Below are 20,327 nucleotides of genomic sequence, written 5' to 3'. Positions count from 1 at the left end.
GATCTGAGGTCCCCCAGCCGTTGTGCGACTGTGAATGCCCTCAGAGCGGAACTAAAAGGAAGGGCTGTGTGTAGAAAAGGTGGGAGACTACAACAAGTCCCCGAGGGGTCGCCGTGTCGCTCTGAATCTGCAGGAGCGGCGAGGAGCCTGCGGCCCCTTGGGGACTCACTGCAGCGTGGGAGCGCCCGCCCTCGTGGGCAGAGCCCCCCTGGGTCAGACGCACGTGTCGAGGTGGGGCTCTGCCCACGGAAGCGGGCGCTCCCACGCTGCAGTGAGTCCCTAAGGTGCCGCAGGGAGACCCCCCCCCGGGCCGCTCCGAGCGTCTCAAGGCCGCGTCGCGCGGTAGGGCCGGCAGCAGAGCCCCCCCCCCCCCAGGCGGGCCCGGCTCTACGGCCCTGCGCGGGCGGGGCGGGGCGAGCCCCCCCCGGTCGGTCCCGGCTGAGGGGGCGGGGGGGTACGTGCCGGGCGGGGGGGCCGGCTGAGGGGGGGTACGTGCCGGGCGGGGGGGGCCCGGCTGAGGGGGGGGGGGGGGTACGTGCCGGGCGGGGGGGGGCCCGGCTGAGGGGGGGGCACGCGCCGGGCGGGGGGGCCTCACCTACACAGTGAACGAGCTTGTGTCGCCACGCGTCGAGCTGGTGGCGGAAGCCGCGCCTCTCGATGGAGCACTCCTGCCGCCCGCACGGACTCGCCATCTTCTGGGGGAGGGCCCGCGCCCGCCGCGCGCCGCGCCGCTACGTCACCGCGCCCCGCACGCTGCCATGGCGACGCGCAGGGGGCGGGGCCGGCGGCTCCGCGCCTCCCCGAGCGGAACTGCCCGAGCCCCGTCGGCCCAGCCGCGCTGCGCATGCTCGGCAGGGCAGGAAGTCGGGGCTGGCCCGCGCTGCTCCGGGGAGCCGGCCCCGCCCCGCCCTGCAGGCCGGCCCCGCGCGCTGCAGGGAGGGCCCAGCCTGCGTCTACACTGGTGCATCTCGCACCGCCCCGCTTCTTGGGGCGGACCCTGACGGCCAGGCTGTGTCCAGACGGGCCGCTTGTTCCGCAAAATCAGCCACTTTTGCAGAAAAACTGGCCAGCTGGCTACACCCCTTGAATGTCCACAAAGCACTGACCATCTCCTGTAGGAAACCAGCGCTTCCTGCGGAAACACCGTGCTGCTCCCGCTCGGGAAAAAGGCCTTTTGCGTAGAAGGGCCAGTGCAGACAGCTCAGATGTGTTTTGCACAAAAAAGCCCCGATTGGTGATCAGGGCTTTTTTGCGCAAAAGCGCGTCTAGATTGGCCACAGACACTTTTCTGCAAAAAGTGCTTTTGCGGAAAAGCATCCGTACCAATCTAGACGCTCTTTTCCAAAAATGCTTTTAACAGAAGACTTTTCCGTTAAAAGCATTTCCGGAAAATCATGCCAGTATAGACGTAGCCCTACTGTGTGAGATCAGGGCTTCTTAGAATCATAGAATAATAGGACTGGAAGGGACCTCGAGAGGTCATCAAGTCCAGCCCCCCGCCCTCAAGGCAGGACCAAGCTCCGTCTACACCATCCCTGACAGATGTCTATCTAACCTGTTCTTAAATATCTCCAGAGAGGGAGATTCCACCACCTCTCTTGCGCCAGAACGCTGACGCGCCCACTCAGGAAGAAGCCCTTGTGCAACTGTTCTTGCACAAAAGGCCAGTGTAGACAGGCAACATGAATTTCTTACACAAGAGAGCATCTACACTGGCAAGGATGCTCCTGCGCAAAGGAGTTCCTGCGCAAAATCATGCCACTGTAGACTACTAGGCTGCATCTAGACTGGCATGATTTTCCAGAAACGCTTTCAACGGAAAAGTTTTCCATTAAAAGCATTTTCGGAACAGAGCGTCTAGATTGGCACAGACGCTTTTCCACACTTTTTGCAGAAAAGCGTCTGTGCCAATCCAGACACGCTTTTCCTCAAAAAAGCCCCGATGGTCATTTTCGCGATTGGGGCTTTTTTGCAGAAAACAAATCTGAGCTGTCTACGCTGGCCCGTTTGCTCAAGAGCTTTGCACAAAAGAGACTTGTGCCTGAACGGGAGCAGAATAGTATTTCTGCAAGAAGCACTGATTTCTTACAGTAGGAAGTCAGTGCTTTTGCGGAAATTCAAGTGGCCAGTGTAGACAGCTGGCAAGTTTTTCCGGAAAAGTGGCTGATTTTCCGGAAAAACTGGCCAGTCTGGACACAGCCTGAGGGTTTCGCAACCTTTTTAAATCAAGTACCTTTTTAAAATAGATACATGTACCCCCAATACCTACACTATGTCTACACTAGCAGCTTCTTGCACAATTGTAGGAATGCAATAACGGACATGGACACTGATTCACATCATCCTTTGGACTGGTTTGCAGGGCTGTTACGTGTTTCTCCCCCACCTTAATGTGACACACAAGACCATCACAGCTTCTTTTGAAAGGCTGTTCTAGAACCTCGCCCCTCTGTTTAGAAGTCAGAGTTCTAGCCATGAAGAAATTCAGGCTAGTTTGCACTGATGGGTTCTTCTGCCAACATTACTGTCACTGAGTAGACTCACCAGCATGGCCCCTTCTGCTGGTTGTTTTGTTGGGCACCTTCCTCCAGCCGGTCTCTCCCCGTGTTCTTCTTTAACCACGGCATCCTCTTCAGGACATGGCCCTCCGGCAGTGCCCCCTCCAGTCTCTCCGCACCCCATTCCGGGGCAGGGAGGATGTTTACTCCAGGGTCCTCCCTTCTCCCAGGGACACCCAGTTCCCCTGTACCCACCTTGCCCCAGTGACCCACTGCCAGTCTCCATCTAACCCCTGCCTCAGGGGCAAGCAGCAGTCTGGAATGGCCACTCATCACTGGCAAAGGGGTGTGGACCTGCTGCCCCTGCCCACCATGCCTCCCACAGCCCCAGTAGCTTCAGGCCTTGCAGCCTGGGGCTTGCTTGGCCAGTTTCCCCAGCTCTGCCTGCCTTCCCCAGCCCTGCTCCACCTCCAGGAAACCTCCCACTTCCCTAACAGTCAGGTCCCTACTGCTCTCCAGCCAGAGCACTAATCAGTCCTCCTGGCCATCTGGGAGTCCTTTATACAGGCCCCAGCTGGGCCCTCCTTAGCAGAGCTGTCTCAGCTGGGGCTTCGCTCTCAGCCCTCACTCAGGGCTGGGGTTTTGCCCTTCAAGGGCCAGTGCAGGGCAAATGCCCTGTCACAATTACCCTTTAGCTTAAATACCTCTGCAAGCTCCCCTCTTAGCTAGACTGAATGCACCCCAAGCTCTTCCAAGCTGATCCTGGAAATCAGGGTAGTCTGGCATGATGTGCCATTGGCAAACCCATGTTGTATTGTGTCACATTACTGAGTTGGAGGGAAGCAGACAGATCGCTGCTGCACCCCTAGGTGGGGGTGTTGGCCCCAGAAATTGGTGTGGGGGGAGCCATGTGGGGTATTGAACGGGAGCTTATTGTTTGTTGATCTTATGTACGCTATTTATGTGAGTATATAATGTCTATGTGTGTAGGTAGGAATCTGTAATCTGTGTGGAAGCTGAATATTTCTGTGAATGTGGTTAAGCATGGCTATGGACAGGCTGAGTAGCAAAGCCCTGTGGAACAATGACTCTCAATAGGCTATGGACACACCCAAAGAATGGGATTTGTCACCTGAGGGCAGCCAGCAGGGAACATAGAGATTGGCCTCTGACCAGGTGACTTGCTGCATACAAGAAGAGGCCAGGAAGGAGTATAAAGAGGCCATGTGGTCGATGCCATTTTGTTCTCAGCTCAGCACTTCATCCCAGAGGCAGCACTGCAGGGATTGAAGAGCCCGGAAGACCTGTGAACCCATCCTGATCGTAGGATGTGCAATAAGAACTTTTAAACCAGCAGCTGCAACATCTCTGCTAGAGCCTGCATCGAGGACTGGGAGATTCGGTGCATGTAACGTACTGTACTTTAATAACCTTACTCTCAGGCTTTTCTTTCTTGTAATAATAAACCTTTAGATATAGATTCTAAAGGATTGGCCCAGCGTCATTTGTGGGTAAGGTCCAGAGGGTAAATTGACCAGGGATCTGTGGCTGGTTTCTTGGAACCGGACAGAACTTGTTCGGGGTAGGTGGGATTGGGTGCTAGGACCCCCCACCTGTGTATAGGCCCGGGGCCATCTGGGGCACGGATATTGCTGGGGTGTCGGAGGGGTTTTGCTCGGGAGGCTTCAGGCAGGTTGCCGAAGCGCTCTGTGGGACTGGTTTGTGGCCTGTTTGGAGAGGTCACCAGTCAAGGGGGACTGTAAGAAGCCCTGGATTTGAGCAATTCGCCCTGAGCGGATGCCCTCAGCTGTGCCCAGACACGGCCTGGTCCGTCACATATTGTACCCCGACACCTTTCCTGATTTTACCCACTGGGGTTCCTCCGGGAATCAGCTGTCTGCCGGGAGGGAGGGGAGGAGCAGGTCAACACAACACACACAACTGAGCACACACATAGCCGAAGGGTTATACCATCATTGACAGAGCAGGAGACCTGTCAGGGCACCGCACCGGTGACCCCTGACTGCTACAGCCATCGTAGACAGTCTTTGGAATGGAGACCCACCTCCGTGCCGTGCCGGGAGGGGTACCCCTTCCCTGTTCAGATGAGGAAGGCTTCACAGAGAGCTGCCGGGGATTGCCCCAGAGCACTAAAGGGGGAGGCAAATGTAGTGCCTGCTGAGATCCTTTTAGAAGACGACTTTGCAGAACTCGTCCAGTCTTGTTGTCCTGGGTCAGAGGCCGGCCTCATGGCCTCGTCGAAGAGAAACATTTTAAGCAAGCATCGCGACTGAGTATCCATCGTTAAGAGGAATAATACGTAAACCCACGGGATTTCTGGTCACCTGCAAGGCTCAATACGCCACAGAAACAAGGGCAAGTCATGCAGCCAAGCCCTAGAGAAACCCTGCCCTACCTGCTAATACCCAGCAAACTACACGAAAGGCCGCTATGGAAAACCCCTTTACTGGATGGCAAGAGCCCCAGACATTGCTCTCGACCCCTATGGCTGAAAGGCACAGCCCAGCTGGCCTTGCTCTGGCTTCTCCGCCCCTGGGGTGTGGGGCACGTGGGCTGGAGGCCCAGAACACCAGACACTGCTGGCCGAAAGAGTGGTGTCCAGCGCCAGTGGGATCCGACAGGCAAGAGCCAGGCTACTGCTGCCCACCGGGCCTCGCCACCGCAGCAAGCCGAGTAATTCGCTGAGGAAGCAGCAACAACTCTCATACGCCCCACCTGCTTCTTAGAGACCTCTGCTGCTTCCTCACAGCTCTCGTTTCCCTCCCCTTGCTGCCTTCCTCCACCCCGCTCCGCACCCTCCTCTCCACGCCAGACAGCCCCTCTGCAACGGCCTGACCCGCATTCATTCCTCCACCACTGTCCAGGTCACCACCAGCTGGGTCCTCCCTTGGACCAGTCCCTGCGTAAGATTCAACCCTCCGCACCGTCCCCCCACTGCACCTCTCCAAGCCAATCCTCCCGACCGAGACAACCCCTCCGACCGGCCCTGCTCAAACCGGGGGTCTCTCCCCATGCCGGCCTCCCAGGTCAAACTGTCCCACTCCATGCTAGCCTACCCCAGTAACACTGCTGGCCCCCTCCTCCTCCACGCACCCCAGTTCAAACATCCCAACTGCCCCCTCTCCTCCATCTCCCCTGCCATTCCGACCGCCCCTTCCCCTCCATCTCCCCTGCCATTCCCGACCGCCCCTTCCCCTCCATCTCCCCTGCCATTCCCACCTGCCCTTCCCCCTCCTTCTCCCCTGCCATTCCCACCTGCCCCTTCTCCTCCATCTCCCCTGCCATTCCCACCTGCCCCTTCCCCTCCATCTCCCCTGCCATTCCCGACCGCCCCTTCCCCTCCATCTCCCCTGCCATTCCCACCTGCCCCTTCCCCTCCATCTCCCCTGCCATTCCCGACCGCCCCTTCCCCTCCATCTCCCCTGCCATTCCCACCTGCCCCTTCCCCTCCATCTCCCCTGCCATTCCCGACCGCCCCTTCCCCTCCATCTCCCCTGCCATTCCCACCTGCCCCTTCCCCTCCATCTCCCCTGCCATTCCCGACCGCCCCTTCCCTTCCATCTCCCCTGCCATTCCCGACCGCCCCTTCCCCTCCATCTCCCCTGCCATTCCCACCTGCCCCTTCCCCTCCATCTCCCCTGCCATTCCCGACCGCCCCTTCCCCTCCATCTCCCCTGCCATTCCCACCTGCCCCTTCCCCTCCATCTCCCCTGCCATTCCCACCTGCCCCTTCCCCTCCATCTCCCCTGCCATTCCCGACCGCCCCTTCCCCTCCATCTCCCCTGCCATTCCCGACCGCCCCTTCCCCTCCATCTCCCCTGCCATTCCCACCTGCCCCTTCCCCTCCATCTCCCCTGCCATTCCCGACCGCCCCTTCCCCTCCATCTCCCCTGCCATTCCCGACCGCCCCTTCCCCTCCATCTCCCCTGCCATTCCCACCTGCCCCTTCCCCTCCATCTCCCCTGCCATTCCCGACCGCCCCTTCCCCTCCATCTCCCCTTCCATTCCCACCTGCCCCTTCCCCTCCATCTCCCCTGCCATTCCCACCTGCCCCTTCCCCTCCATCTCCCCTGCCATTCCCACCTGCCCCTTCCCCTCCATCTCCCCTGCCATTCCCACCTGCCCCTTCCCCTCCATCCACTGCCATCGTCATGCCCTGCCCAATCCCTTTGCCACGTCCACTTGCCCCTTCTTCTTCTAGCCTGCCCTGTTCAAACTGCCAGTGCCCCCGTCACGCCTCTCCCAGTCCCCGAGCGCCCTCAGTAGTTCAAGCTGCTGATCCTGCCCCATTGTTCGGTTCTAGCTGTGGCCCCAGTCTCTCCCCTGGCAATCCCCACACTCAGCCTGCCTCCTTCCGACTGACTCCCTCAGGCTTCCTGGAGCCAAATACCACCCAAGGTTCCTGTTCCAATATCCCTCCGGCTCTGGGCCCTTGGCAAAGGTGCATTGTTGCCCCGGTGAATGGAGCTGACTGAGTAATTAGCAACCACACCTCAATTACACTTAATATCCTCGTAGAGTGGGAGATAGCCCAGAACCACACCTTGAGCGTTTAAAAATCCAGCAGGAGAAACAAAAAATGGCACTTTGACTAAATAACAGAGTGAAAGATGCAGCGAGAGACCAAAGGCACCTTTGTAAAAACTGGGAGTCAAATCCCCCTGACGAAAAGAGAAAGGAACCTAAACTCCGGGAAGTCAAGTGTCAAAATATTACCAGGCACTGGCAGGTCAAAAAGCAATGTGAAGAGCAACTATCAAAAGAGGCAAGACCGAACAGCAATTGTTTGAAGTAGCTCAGGAGCAGGAAGCCTGCTAAATTAGTCAGCGGGGCCCCGGATGCTGGAAGTGCTAAGGGAGCACTCAAGGACAATAAGACCATTGCACAAAAGCTACATGAAATATTTGCATCGTCTTCCATGCAAGGGTGTGAGGGCGATTCCCACACCGGAGACGTGCTAATGGGGGTTGCTGTTGCTGAAGTCACCCTCTGGACTTAATGACTGGAGGACAGCAACTGTGATGCCAATTTTTTTAAAAGGCTCCACTACAGAAAGGATGTGGATGCATTGGAGAGGGTCCAGCGGGGGGTGACCAAAATGATGAGGGGTCTGGAGCACATGGCCTACCAGGCGAGGCTGAGGGATTTGGGTCTGTTTAGGCTGCAGGAGAGAAGAGTGAGGGGGGATTTGAGAGCAGCCTGCAACTCCCTGCAGGGGGTTCCAAAGAGGCTGGCGAGAGGCTGTTCTCAGTGGTGGGGATAACAGAACGAGGAGCAATGGGCTCAAGTTGCAGGGGGGGAGGTCTAGGTTGGATGGTAGGAAAAACTCTTTCCCTAGGCGGGTGGGGAAGCGCTGGGCTGGGTTCCCTAGGGAGGGGGTAGAATCTTCATCCCTTTTAAGTCTCGGCTTGACAAAGCCCTGCCTGGGCTGATTGAGTTGGGATTGGTCCTGTCTTGGGCAGGGGGCTGGACTCGATGACTCCTGAGGTCTCTGCCAGCTCTACGATTCTATCTGTCTGGCCCACGAAAGCTCATCACCTAATAAACCATCTCGTTAGTCTTTAAAGTGCTGCATCGTCCTGTTTTTTGTTTCATGATTCTATGTGATCCTGGCCCTTCCAGGCCAGGGAGCCTGACGTTAGTACCAGGCAAACTGGTGGAAACTCCAGTAAAGAACAGAAGGCTCGGACCCCCGGATGCACATTATCTGTGGGGAAGAGTCAATACAGCTCTCGTAAAGGGAACTCCAGCCTCCCCAATCTCCTAGAATTCTCGGAGGGGTCAGCAAGCACGTGGCCGGGGGAGCCGGGGGCTGGAGTGGACTGAAATTTCCCGAAGGCCTTCAACAAGGTCCCTCGCCAAAGGCACTTAAGCCAAGGAAGCTCACGGGGTAAGAGGGAAGGGCCTCTCCTCAGCACTGTCAGGATCAAAGGCAGGAACCAAGGGCTCAGAATAACTGGCCATTTCACAGCGAGAGAGGTAAGTGGCAGGTTCCCCAAGAAGCTGTTTTGGGCTCTGGGCTCTTCATCGGATTCCTATCTGATCTGGAAAAGGGAGGAAACAGAGATGGCAGAACTTGCAGGCGATACAAATCATCCAACATTGTCCAAAGCTACCAAGGGACCTCACAAAACTGGGCGACGGGGCAGCCAAAAGCAGATGCATTTCAGTGATGTCCATGCGAAGTAATGCCCTTTGGGGAACACAGTCCCGGCTACACACACCAAACGATGGGGCTGAATTAGCTGTTACCATGCAAGACAGACCTTGGAGCCGCTGTGGAGAGCTCTCTGAAAACATCCAGTGGCAATGAAAGAAGCCAAGAGTGTGAGGCCCCCTTGGAAAAGGGATCGGACAGGCAGTCTCAGACGCTGCCATAGAAATCGATGGCAGACTGTGGCTCTGGTCACCCCATCCCAAAATAGATCTATTGGAACTGGGGAAAGTACAGAGAAGGGCACCAAAAGTCATTAGGAGGCTGGAACAGGAGGAGAAATTCAAATGTCTGGGCCTCTTCAGCTTAGGAAAGAGAGAAGGGGGAGTAAGGGGGGTCCCTCACGTCATGAACGGCAGGAGAAGAGCAGCAGGGTTAGGAGGAACCAGCCCTCGGGTCCAGCCACTACTGTGGGGATGGAAGGGCCCTTTTCATTCTACCTCCCCCTGTGCTGTTGTGTCACCTCATGAATTGCAGCCCAGTTTCCGTGGACGGCTTTGGATGAAGTTGTTAGTGACCCGCTGATCGGGTTGCCAGATGGTTTAATCAAAAATACCAAACATCCCTCCCCCCCCCACAAAAAAAACACAGGGGAAAAAATTCTGTTGAGAAAAAAGAAGGGGGAGACAAAAGTTGTTAAGCAAAAAAACCAACCAGCATGGCCCCCTTTAAGAAATGCCTTTGAGGCCATCTTGTGTTCCTTCTCCGAGCCAGAGGACAGCTCCCCTGAGGAACCAGGTAAGCAGGGTGGGTGGGGGCTGGGCCCGGTTGCTGAGTGTGTGTAGGGTTGCCAGGTGTCCGGTATTTTCGCCTCTTGGCAGGGAAAAAAAATCAGAAAATACCGGACATTTTAAGTGTCTGGTATTTTCTGAATTTTTTTCCCAGACAGGAGGCAAAAATACCAGACTGTCTGGGTCAATACCAGACACCTGGCAGCCCTACCTGCTGAGAACTGCCTCTGGAGAATCTGTTGTGGGAACTTTTAAAGCCACCTTGTAACCGAACCCCCATGTTAAACTTTGCTCTGCCTGAGCTCTGGCAGAGTGAGCTGTGAGTGAAGTGGGGTGGGGTGGGAAGGACTCAGGCCCTGCAGCCAGCCTGTCTGGAGAGCAGCTGCCAGCACCGCCTTGACAGCAGAACAACGCAGGGAGCCCTGCAGAGAACCCACCCAAGAAAGAGACAAAAGGCCCATCAAGGAGAGAGGATCAAAGTCCCCTGTGGGGTTAGCTGGTGACTCCTGGGCAGGCAGGGCCCTGGGGCCGTGGGGCAGGACAGGGGCCATGGACCTAAACATATAAAAAGCTGGGTACAAAACTACAGAATTGGGACTTTCAGTTCTAGAATCCTAGAACCCTAGAGCTGGAAGGGACCTCAAGATGTCATCATGTCTGGTCTCCTGCCCTCACAGCAGGACCAAGCACCGTCTGGACCATCCCTGACAGGTGTCTGTCCAACCCACTCTAAGATATCTCCAGTGATGGGGATTCCACAACCCCGAGGCAACTTATTCCAGTGTGTGACCCCCCCTGACAGGCTGGAAGTTTTTCCTAATGTCCAACCTAAACCTCCCCTGCTGCAGTTTAAGCCCCTTGCTGCTTGTCCTGGCCTCAGAGAGGCCAAAGGGAACCATATTTCCCCTCTTTGACACCCTCTTAGATACTTGAAAACCGCTCTCATGGCCCCTCTCACTCTTCTCCTTTCCAAACTAAACAAGCCCAGTTCCTTCAGCCTCCCCTCCTACCAGGCCTATGTTCATTGATAGGATAACGAGCCTTGTGGATAAGGGAGAAGTGGTGGATATCATATACCTAGACTTTAGTAAGGCATTTGATACGGTCTCGCATGATATTCTTATTGATAAACTAGGCAAATATAACTTAGATAGGGCCACGATAAGGTGGGTGCATAATTGGCTGGATAACCGTAGTCAGAGAGTTGTTGTTAACGGTGCTAAATCCTCCTGGAAAGGGATAACAAGTGGAGTTCCTCAAGGGTCTGTTTTGGGACCTGTACTGTTCAATATCTTCATCAATGATGTAGATATTGGGATAGAGAGTACGCTTATTAAGTTTGCAGATGATACCAAACTGGGTGGGGTTGCAACTTCTTTGGAGGATAGGGACATAATTCAAAATGACCTTAGCAAGTTAGAGAAATGGTCAGAGGTAAACAGGATGAAGTTTAATAAAGAGAAATGCAAAGTGCTCCACTTAGGAAGGAACAATCAGTTCCATACATACAAGATGGGAAGCGACTGTCTAGGAAGGAGCATGGCGGAAAGGGATCTAGGGGTCATAGTGGACCACAAGTTGAATATGAGTCAACAGTGTGATGCTGTTGCAAAAAAAGCAAATATGATTCTAGGTTGTATCAACAGGTGTGTTGTAAGCAAAACTCGTGAAGTCATTCTGCCGCTCTACTCTGCACTAGTTAGGCCTCAGCTGGAGTACTGTGTCCAGTTCTGGGCGCCACATTTCAAGAAAGATGTGGAGAAATTGGAAAGGGTACAGAGAAGAGCGACAAGAATGATTAAAGGTTTAGAGAACATGACCTATGAAGCCAGGCTTCATGAACTGGGCTTGTTTAGTTTGGAAAAAAGAAGATTAAGGGGGGACGTGATAGCGGTTTTCAAATATCTAAAAGGGTGTCACAAGGAGGAAGGAGAAAATTTGTTCCTCTTGGTTTCTGAGGACAGGACAAGGAGTAATGGGCTTAAAGTGCAGCAGGGGAGGTTTAGATTGGACATGAGGAAAAAATTCCTAACTGTCAGGGTGGTCAAATATTGGAATAAATTGCCAAGGGAGGTGGTGGAATCTCCCTCTCTGGAGATATTTAAGAACAGGTTAGATAGACATCTGTCAGGGATGGTGTAGACGGAGCTTGGTCCTGCCTTGAGGGCGGGGGGCTGGACTCGATGACCTCTCGAGGTCCCTTCCAGTCCTATTATTCTATGATTCTATGATTAATTTTGGTGGGGAGTGTTTTTATTGTAAATGGATCACCAGGGTGCGACCGCACACCCCTCCATGGCCCCCCAAGGAAGCATGCTCCGGCTGGCTGCGGGAAGGCAGGAGCAGCACGCGGCCTGAGCCTCCTTCTCCCATACTCCGGCCAGCCCAGGCCTGACCTGGCTCCTGGGGGGGAATCAGCCCCAGCCTTACCCCAGCCGGCTGGAGCATGGGGGAGGGAGACTTGGGCAGCGCGGTTCTCCAGCCAGTTAGTTCTGCACCCACCTTATAGCAGCCCCATCTAAGTTGCATTTCCCTCATGCAGTGGTTCTTAACTTCTTTGGCACTGTTACCCCTTGGCTACGTCTATATTGGCAAGATTTTGCGCAAATTCTCTTTACCGCAAGAGTTTTTGTGTTCGCATATTTGAGTAAGAGATGGTCTACGCCGGCATGTGCCTTAGGGTCTGTGCCAGTGTAGACACTCTTGCACAAGAAAGCTCCGATGGCCATTTTAAACATCGGGCTTTCTTGTGCAAGAAATTGATGTTGCCTGTCTACACTGGCCTCTTGCGCAAGAGCAGTTGCACAGGGCTTATCCCTGAGCGGGAGCGTCACAGTGTTTGCACAAGAAGCCCTGATTTCATGCAGTAGAACGTCAAGTATTCTTGTGCAAGTACTCGCGGCCAGTGGAGACAGGTGGCAAGATTTTGCGCACAAGTGGCTGCTTTTGCACAAGATTGCGCCAATGTAGACACAGCCCTTATGTTTAACCAATAAACCAAAATGATCCCTCCTCCTCTTTAAAATGGCAATAGGCAAGACGACAATTATGATTAATAATTTGTATTGTATTTTACTTTCTCATACATCATGTTGAACAAAATTGAACACCTATTGTATTTTAAACTTATTACCCCCTGGAATATGCCAAATTACCCCGCAAGGGTAATTACCCCCAGATTAAGAACCACTGCCCCTAGTGGATGAGTGTTTATGGGTGGTGGGCTGTTTTAGCAGCTAGGGACAGTCAATTAATCCTGCCTTCAGAATAACCATGGCACATTGCTTTACCCCTGACAAGATCCTCCTAGCTCTACAAGCACGACCCCAGAGCCTTGGGCCCTTTTGAATCGCTGGACCCAAGGCAATTGCCTGCTCTGCCCCCTTCCCCATTAGCGGTTCTGGCAAAAAGTGACCAGGGAAGTGTTATTTACCCCTTTACATAACCTATGAACCAGGGGTCACCACATGAAATTAATAGGCAGGCAGTGTAGGACAAACCCAAGCAATACTTCTTCTCCCCACACACAGCCACCCTGTGGAACTTGCTGCCAGGGATGTTGTGAAGGGCAAAACTGGACTCAGAAAAGAGCTAAATAAAACAAAATTTTTTTTGAGGACAGGTCCCTGCGTGAGTATTAGCCAAGATCGTCAGGGATCCAACTGATGTTGCTGATACTTTTTTCCCGGTGTGAGGAATACATTTTGTTATGTGCACCAAGACAGGTAAAGATGTGCACCCCCAGGAGAAACACATGCTGCCAGCTGGGCTCTGGGCTCATCAGCTGGGTGGTATCTGAACCTCCCCGGGGTGTCTGTTCAAGCACGCCTTTTAGAGGGAACATTGGCTGCAACCAGGCTTCCCTCTAAGCTGTGCACTTGAATGGCCACCAAGGAGAGATTCACATGCCACCCAGTTGATGAGCAGAGCGCCCACAGGTGGTGCACAGACGCACATGCCTTGATGCACATAACAAAATGTATTCTGCATGCGGATGGAAAACATTAGCGGGAACAGTGGATGCAACCCCGTGCTCTGAGCGCCTCTCGCTTCAGATTGCGAAAAGCTGGTTCTGGATGAGAGGAGGGGTCGCTGGATAATCCCTGCCCTGCTCATTCCCCCAGGAGCACCAGCAGACAGGACACGGGGCTAGGGACTGGCCCTTCTCATGGGAACTCTTCTCGCACCTGAGCACTCAGTGGCCGCTGCTTTGGGAGTTTCCCTGCGCCAAGGCAGAGGGTCGCAGCCCAGCCTGGCTGGGGAAAGTGTGACCCACCACAGCCAGTACAAAGGGGTGGATGAGGGAATATCCTGGGGGGATGATCCAGGGGGGGAGCAAAAATTCTATTGGTTAGTTTTGGCTCTAGGACTAGGCATGATGTAGAATGATTGTGTCTAATGACTTGCTTATAAGTTCTGTCTGCTTCTATTTCTCTCTGTGTCTCTCGTGATTAGATAATGTTACTAGAAGGCCTTGCTTCAAACTAAGTTGTGTCTTTTAGCTTCAGAGGGTGGCTGAGTTAGTCTGCACAGGGTGCACTTCAAATACTCTGGCAGCACCTTAGAGACAAACAAAACATGTAGGCTGCGTCTAGACTGGCATGAATTTCCAAAAATGCTTTTAACGGAAAAGTTTTCCGTTAAAAGCATTTTCGGAAAAGCACGTCTAGATTGGCAGGATGCTTTTCCGCAAAAGCAGTTTTTGTGGAAAAGCGTCCATGGCCAATCTAGACGTGGTTTTCCGCAAAAAAGCCCTAATCACCTTTTTGCAGAAAACAGTACTGTGCTGTCTATAATGGCCCTTTTGCGCAAAAGTCTTTCGGAAAAAGACTTTTGCCCGAACGGGAGCAGCATAGTTTTTCCGGAAAAGCACTGATGATTTTACATGAAATCGTCAGTGCTTTTCCGGAAATTCAAGTGGCCAGTGTAGACAGCTGGCAAGTTTTTCCGCAAAAGCAGCTGCTTTTGTGGAAAAACTTGCCAGCCATCTACACTGGCCACTTGAATTTGCGCAAGAGCACTGACGAGCTAATGTAAGATTGTCAGTGTTCTTGTGCAAATACTATGCTGCTCCCGCTCGGGAAAAAGCCCTCTTGTACAAACGCTTTTGCGCAAGAGGGCCAGTGTAGACAGCTAAAAACTGTTTTGCGCAAAAAAGCCCCAATGGCGAAAATGGCGATCGGGGCTTTCTTGCGCAAAACCGCGTCTAGATTGGCACGGACGCTCTTCCACAAAAACTGCTTTTGTGCAAAAGTGTCCGTGCCAATCTAGACGCGCTTTTCCACAAATGCTTTTAACAGAAAAACTTTTCCGTTAAAAGCATTTGCGGAAAATCATGCCAGTCTAGACGTAGCTGTACAGTAAAACTCCACTAGTCCAGCACCCAATTGTCCGGCATCAAAACGGCAAGCGCTCCTGATGGAACCGGGACGGAACCCGGAACCGCTCAGGTCAGCTGCTCTCACATGGGTTACAGCAGAGAGGGGAGGTTTTTGGCTCTGGGGAAGGGGAGGGGGATTGGCTTACACACGGCCTCCCGGCCAGCTCACTGAAAAGCAGGCCGCTCAGCGCACGTGTCCCAGCGCCTGGAGGGAGACGTGCGGCTGTACCGGTGGCTCCCGGACCAGAGCATAAGGTTGGGGGGGGGATTGGGTTGGGAGTATGCAGAACTTCCTGATACTCCGGCATATCCGATAATCCGGCATCATCTAGGTCCCAAAGGTGCTGGATTATCAGAAGTCTACTGTAGATGGGATCATGAGCTTTCATGGGCATAGCTCACTGCTTCAGATGACCAGAATGTTGGATGTCCAGGACCAAAATAAACAGGGGGAAGGGAGGGAGGGGGTGGAAAAAGGAAAAAATAGGAAGGAGAGGGCAACAAGAAGAGGCAGTGGGTAAAAAATATATCAAGGGGAAAGGGGAGCTGGAATGTAATAGGAAAAAAAAAAGTTTCTAAAAGTACCTAAGGCTAGATTGTCAAAAGAGGCCAATAAGAACCATTAATTAGCAAATAACAAATGGCCAGGTAGCACTTAAAGACTGACAAAACATGGAGAGGCATCATGAGATTCTCCACAGACAAAGAACCATTGTCCCCTTCATTGTTTGGTAGGCTGATAATGACCCAACCATGCAGTCTCTTTATTCAGTCCATGGGGGTGAGAATGGAACTTGTGAATGGGTTGTAGTTCCAGTCCTTGCCTGGGTATTTGGTTTGTAACAAAACAGCTACTTGAAGATCTGTTCTTGATCTTGTCTGAAACTGCACCATTGTGAGGTGTGGGTGGAGGGGTGTGAGTGCGAGTGGCGGGGGTGTGAGTGCGAGTGGCGGGGGTGTGAGTAGAGGGGTGTGAGTGAGTGGCGGGGGTGTGAGTAGAGGGGTGTGAGTGAGTGGCGGGGGTGTGAGTAGAGGGGGTGTGAGTGGCGGGGGTGTGAGTAGAGGGGGTGTGAGTGAGTGGCGGGGGTGTGAGTAGAGGGGGTGTGAGTGAGTGGCGGGGGTGTGAGTGGCGGGGGTGTGAGTAGAGGGGTGTGAGTGGCGGGGGTGTGAGTGCGAGTGGCGGGGGTGTGAGTAGAGGGGTGTGAGTGGAAGCCAGCACAGAAGTCCAGGTGACCAAGGAGAAGTGGAGACTTTGATGAGGAGGAAACTTGCCTCCTGTCCTGAGGCTGAATTGAATTAGCAGGGTTGAGGAACCCTGGAGGCCCTCCCAAGAGTGAGAGACCAATGGGCAGCCTGGCAATCCGGGTCCAGGGGTAACTCCCCAAGACACAGATCCACCCCTCCCACGGGTGGATGACGGCAGCACGACCCTGCAGTCTCCACAGACTCCACTGGGAACTGACAGGCATAAGAAGGAAGACGGGGGGCTCTTGCCATGGGGCTCTGGGTTCAGTCCTGCAAGGCGAGCCGCGGAGGGACCCCGACTCCTCGCTCAGACAGCCTGGCCTTGCCAGCGAGATTGACTTGAGCTACTGGTAACTTTGCCCCATCGGCAGGACGTGCGTGTGCGTGTGCAGGGCAGGGCGTGTCGTTACGAAGCTCATGCTAACCACTTCTCTGCTGTATTCTCACCAAACACAGCGTGTTCCTTCTCCCTGACAAAGGTCCCGTGTGCTTCTTGTAAGCGTAATAGGCCCCCCCCCCCCCCAGCACTGGGTAGAACTCAAGGGACCCGTCGCTGTGGAGGGCACAGAAGCGCTCGTGTAGCCCCTTTGGCCCCGGCTCCACCAGGGACCGTCGCTGCTGCCCTTTGATGTGAAGGGGTTGCCGGCCACAGGTCCTGGAGACCAGCGGGTCCCCGGCTCGCCCGCTGCCTGGGTTACTGGCGGGAAGGCTTTGCGGTGAAGGAAAGCAGAGGGCGTGCCACTTGGCACCTGCGAGGTCGGCCGTTCCCGGCACGCCGTCCAGCCCCCTGCTCCAGCATCAGCTTGGCCACCGGCCGGGGAAAGCCCAGCGAGGCTCCAGCAGCGGGACCCTGCCTCCTCTGCTGGCTGCAGTCGGGCGGGGGCCTGAGATGCCAGAGGAGGGAGAAGGCCGGGGTGAAAACCTGGCCCCACTGCAGCCAGTGGGAGTTTTGCTGTTGACTGCAGAGGGGCCAGCTTTTTGCCAACTGGGAATTGTTGTGGCTGCTGCCGCCAGGCGGAGTCAGGAGGGGGAAGAAGAGACTGGCTTGCGAGCTGCAAACCTGCCAGTCTGAGCCTCTCTTGCAGTCTGCGCACGGCCCAGGGCCATTGCAAAGGGGCTGAAAACGCCTCCCTCTGTGCAGAGCAGCCTGAGAGTTGGCTGGGGGGTGCGAGGGAATTGACTCCATGCGGACAACCCGGGCTCTTCCCTTCTTGCCTAGCACCACTTAACCAACTTCCCCTGAACTGTACGGACAGTCCGTACGTCCACACCACACACCGCTGCAGGGACAGACGGGGCGTCCACACCACACACCGCTGCAGGGACAGACGGGGCGTCCACACCACACACCGCTGCAGGGACAGACGGGGCGTCCACACCACACACCGCTGCAGGGACAGACGGGGCGTCCACACCACACACCGCTACAGGGACAGACAGGGTGTCCACACCAGCCGCTCAGCCTCTTGCCGTTGTGCTGGGGGAGGGAAATGCTCGGACGGTGCCCGTCTCTGTGCACACGGCTCCCTGCCACACGCACTGCCTGGCGGGACGGCTTGGCCCCTGCGCCCGCTGACAGGAGGGGGCGGCCGTGATCTCTGCAGGAGCCATGCGAGGCAGCTGACTTCCAGAAAGGTGCATCAGTCTCAGTGAATGAGCGAGCTCTCCGGAGAGCCTCGGGCACGTGCCCAGTCTCCAGGGAGGAAATTACCGGCAACGCAGAGCAGGGCCTGGGCACCAGTCGTCCGCGCCACGGCCAGAAGGGCCCACCGCGATCGCAGCCAGGCCTCCTGGAGCCCAGGCTGGAGACCTGCCCAGGTAGCCCCGGCTGCCCCAAAAGGCCCTCAGTGCCCCACGGGGCGTCGGCGGAAGATTCAAGGCGCTCGCTGTTCCGAACGCCCCTCGTCGCCCGCCTGCTGCCAAAGCTCCAGTCGGGGTGGACAGTCCCGCCTTGCGCTGCTCGGTGGAGCCGAACAGACCGAGCCTCCTTTGGCAACAGGTTTTCCATTCGCGTCTCCGACCCCTCTGCAACGGAGCCGCTCCCTTCCTGCAGCCTGGGCCCCGCAGCCTCCTCCAGCGCTCCCCGTCCTGCTCAGTAGCCCGATGGCTGCCTCCTGGGTCCCATTCGCCCCTGGCCACTGCCTGGCATGGGGCGTTCATGCTCCGCGATTACCCACCACCCTCCCACAGCCCTGCGTCCCAGGGCAGTCCCCCAGTGGGAGGGGGCGGCATGCCGGACAGCCCTTGTTCCTAGACATGCACATTGCCAAGCAGCCAGATCAAAGCACCCAGTTTGCTTGCCATAAGAACGGCCGTACTGGGTCAGACCAAAGGTCCATCTAGCCCAGTATCCTGTCTGCTGACAGTGGCCAGCACCAGGTGCTCCAGAGAGGGTGGACCGAAGACAATGATCAAGTGATTTGCCTCCTGCCATCCCTCTCCAGCCTCTGACAGACAGAGGCCAGGGACACCATTTTATCCCCTGGCTAATAGCCTTTTATGGACCTATCCTCCATGAATTTATCCAGCTTCTCTTTAAAATCTATTATAGTCCTAGCCTTCACAGCCTCCTCTGGCAAGGAGTTCCACAGGTTGACTACATGCTGTGTGAAGAAAGAACTTTCTTTTATTAGTTTTAAACTTGCTCCCCATTAACTTCATTTGGTGTCCTCTAGTTCTTCTATTATGGGAACTAATAAATAACTTTTCTTTATCGGCCCTCTCCACACCACTCATGATTTTATAGACCTCTATCATATCCCCCCTCAATCTCCTCTTTTCTAAACTGAAAAGTCCCAGTCGCTTTAATCTCTCCTCATATGGGACCCATTCCAGACCCCTAATCATTTTAGTTGCCCTTTTCTGAACCCTTTCCAAGGCCAAAATATCTTTTTTGAGGTGAGGAGACCACATCTGTACACAGTGTTCAAGATGTGGGTGTACCATAGTTTTATACAGGGGCAGTAAGATATTCTGGGTCTTATTTTCTATCCCTTTTTTAGTAATTCTTAACATCCTATTTGCCTTTTTGACCACCGCTGCACACTGCGTGGACGTTTTCAGAGAACTGTCCACGATAACTCCAAGACCTTTCCTGATTTGTCGTAGCCAGATTAGCCCCCATCATACTGTACGTATAGTTGGGGTTATTTTTCCCGATGTGCATTACTTTACACTTATCCACATTAAATTTCATTTGCCATTTTGTTGCCCAATCACTCAGTTTGGTGAGATCTTCTTGGAGTCCCTCACAGTCTGCTCCTGTCTTGACTATCCTAAACAGTTTTGTATCATCCGCAGACTTTCCCACCTCACTGCTTACCCCTTTCTCCAGATCATTTCTGAATAAGCTGCCACCAGCGCCGAGTGAGCCAGTTCTCCGATGTGGCTGATGCTCTGCCCTCAAAGTTTGTCAGCATGCCACTGAGGGGGGCTCTCATCCTGGGGCCCAATTGGCACCCCAGCTGACCAATTTGCGGCTCTGGTCTGGCGGGGGTGGGGCTGGCCGAGGGGGTGTTGGGGAGCACGCAGGACCATGCCTGCCAGCAGCGGGCGGGAGAGAATCGTGGCCCCCTCGTCTCAAACAAGATCTCCTGGCACTGGAAAAGGTTCAGAAACGGGCAACAGGGAGCGGTGGCCTGCACAGGGCGGGGGGTCGGGCAGCCAAAGGGGGACTCTGCCTCTGAACAGCCCCTCGCCCAGCTGGAACCTGCCACAGCCCCAGTCTCAGAAGCAGGGCAGCTGGTGCTGGGCTGTGGGGCGCGCAGTGCCACCCCGTGGGGCCCACGGGAACTGCAGCTCTCCGGGGTGCCGCAGGGGAAAGGCAGGGGCTGCACACAGGGCCCAGGGCACTTGGCTCTGCCCTGGGGCTACTGCAGAGCTCCTGGCCACAGCTCTCAGCCCCCGCCGACGCAGGGCCCAGCCACGTGGACACAGGGCAGCCCCACGCTGGGCCCAGCAGCCCCCCCGCCCGCCCCCTCCGCAGCAGCCCCCCACCCCTGCCCAGTCGCTCCCGGAGACTGGCCCCCATGGGACTCAGCAAGCCTCCCTCTTCCCTGCCCCGGCTCCACCACCACCCGGGGGCCAGCCCCTGCACCCAGCTTGCCAGGCCCCCATCACCCGGCCAGACAGAGCCAGGCTCCAGCCCTGCCTGCCTGCAGCAGAACCAGCCTCGCGCCGTGGGCACAGCCAAGTCTCCTCGTGCCACATGGGCCCCACTCGCTGGGGGTCGCAGCCCC

At 55.4% G+C, this 20,327-nt stretch overlaps 1 protein-coding gene across 23 annotated transcripts in view; it reads right to left on the bottom strand.

Moving 5' to 3' along the window:
* Positions 1–741, bottom strand: part of LCOR (ligand dependent nuclear receptor corepressor) — a 118,887-nt gene extending 118,146 nt beyond the window's left edge. For 11 of the 23 annotated variants that reach the window (XM_089780265.1, XM_089780276.1, XM_089780283.1 and 8 more), the window contains exon 1: positions 596–728. Coding sequence is in view for 3 of the 23 variants with exons in the window: in XM_089780261.1 (XP_089636387.1) it covers positions 596–692 (97 nt within the window). In the remaining 20 variants the exon portion in view is untranslated. Of the gene's footprint in view, positions 1–595 lie in introns of all 23 variants that reach the window. The other 12 variants (XM_089780271.1, XM_089780268.1, XM_089780281.1 and 9 more) reach the window with 8 other exon arrangements.
* Positions 742–20,327: the final 19,586 nt, after the last annotated feature.

The sequence above is a fragment of the Pelodiscus sinensis genome, chromosome 8, assembly GCF_052426305.1.
Source record: "Pelodiscus sinensis isolate ZL-2025 chromosome 8, ASM5242630v1, whole genome shotgun sequence".
NCBI lineage: Eukaryota > Metazoa > Chordata > Testudines > Trionychidae > Pelodiscus > Pelodiscus sinensis.
Note: the sequence above shows the minus strand (reverse complement) of the source record. Positions and strands in the feature narration are given on the sequence as shown.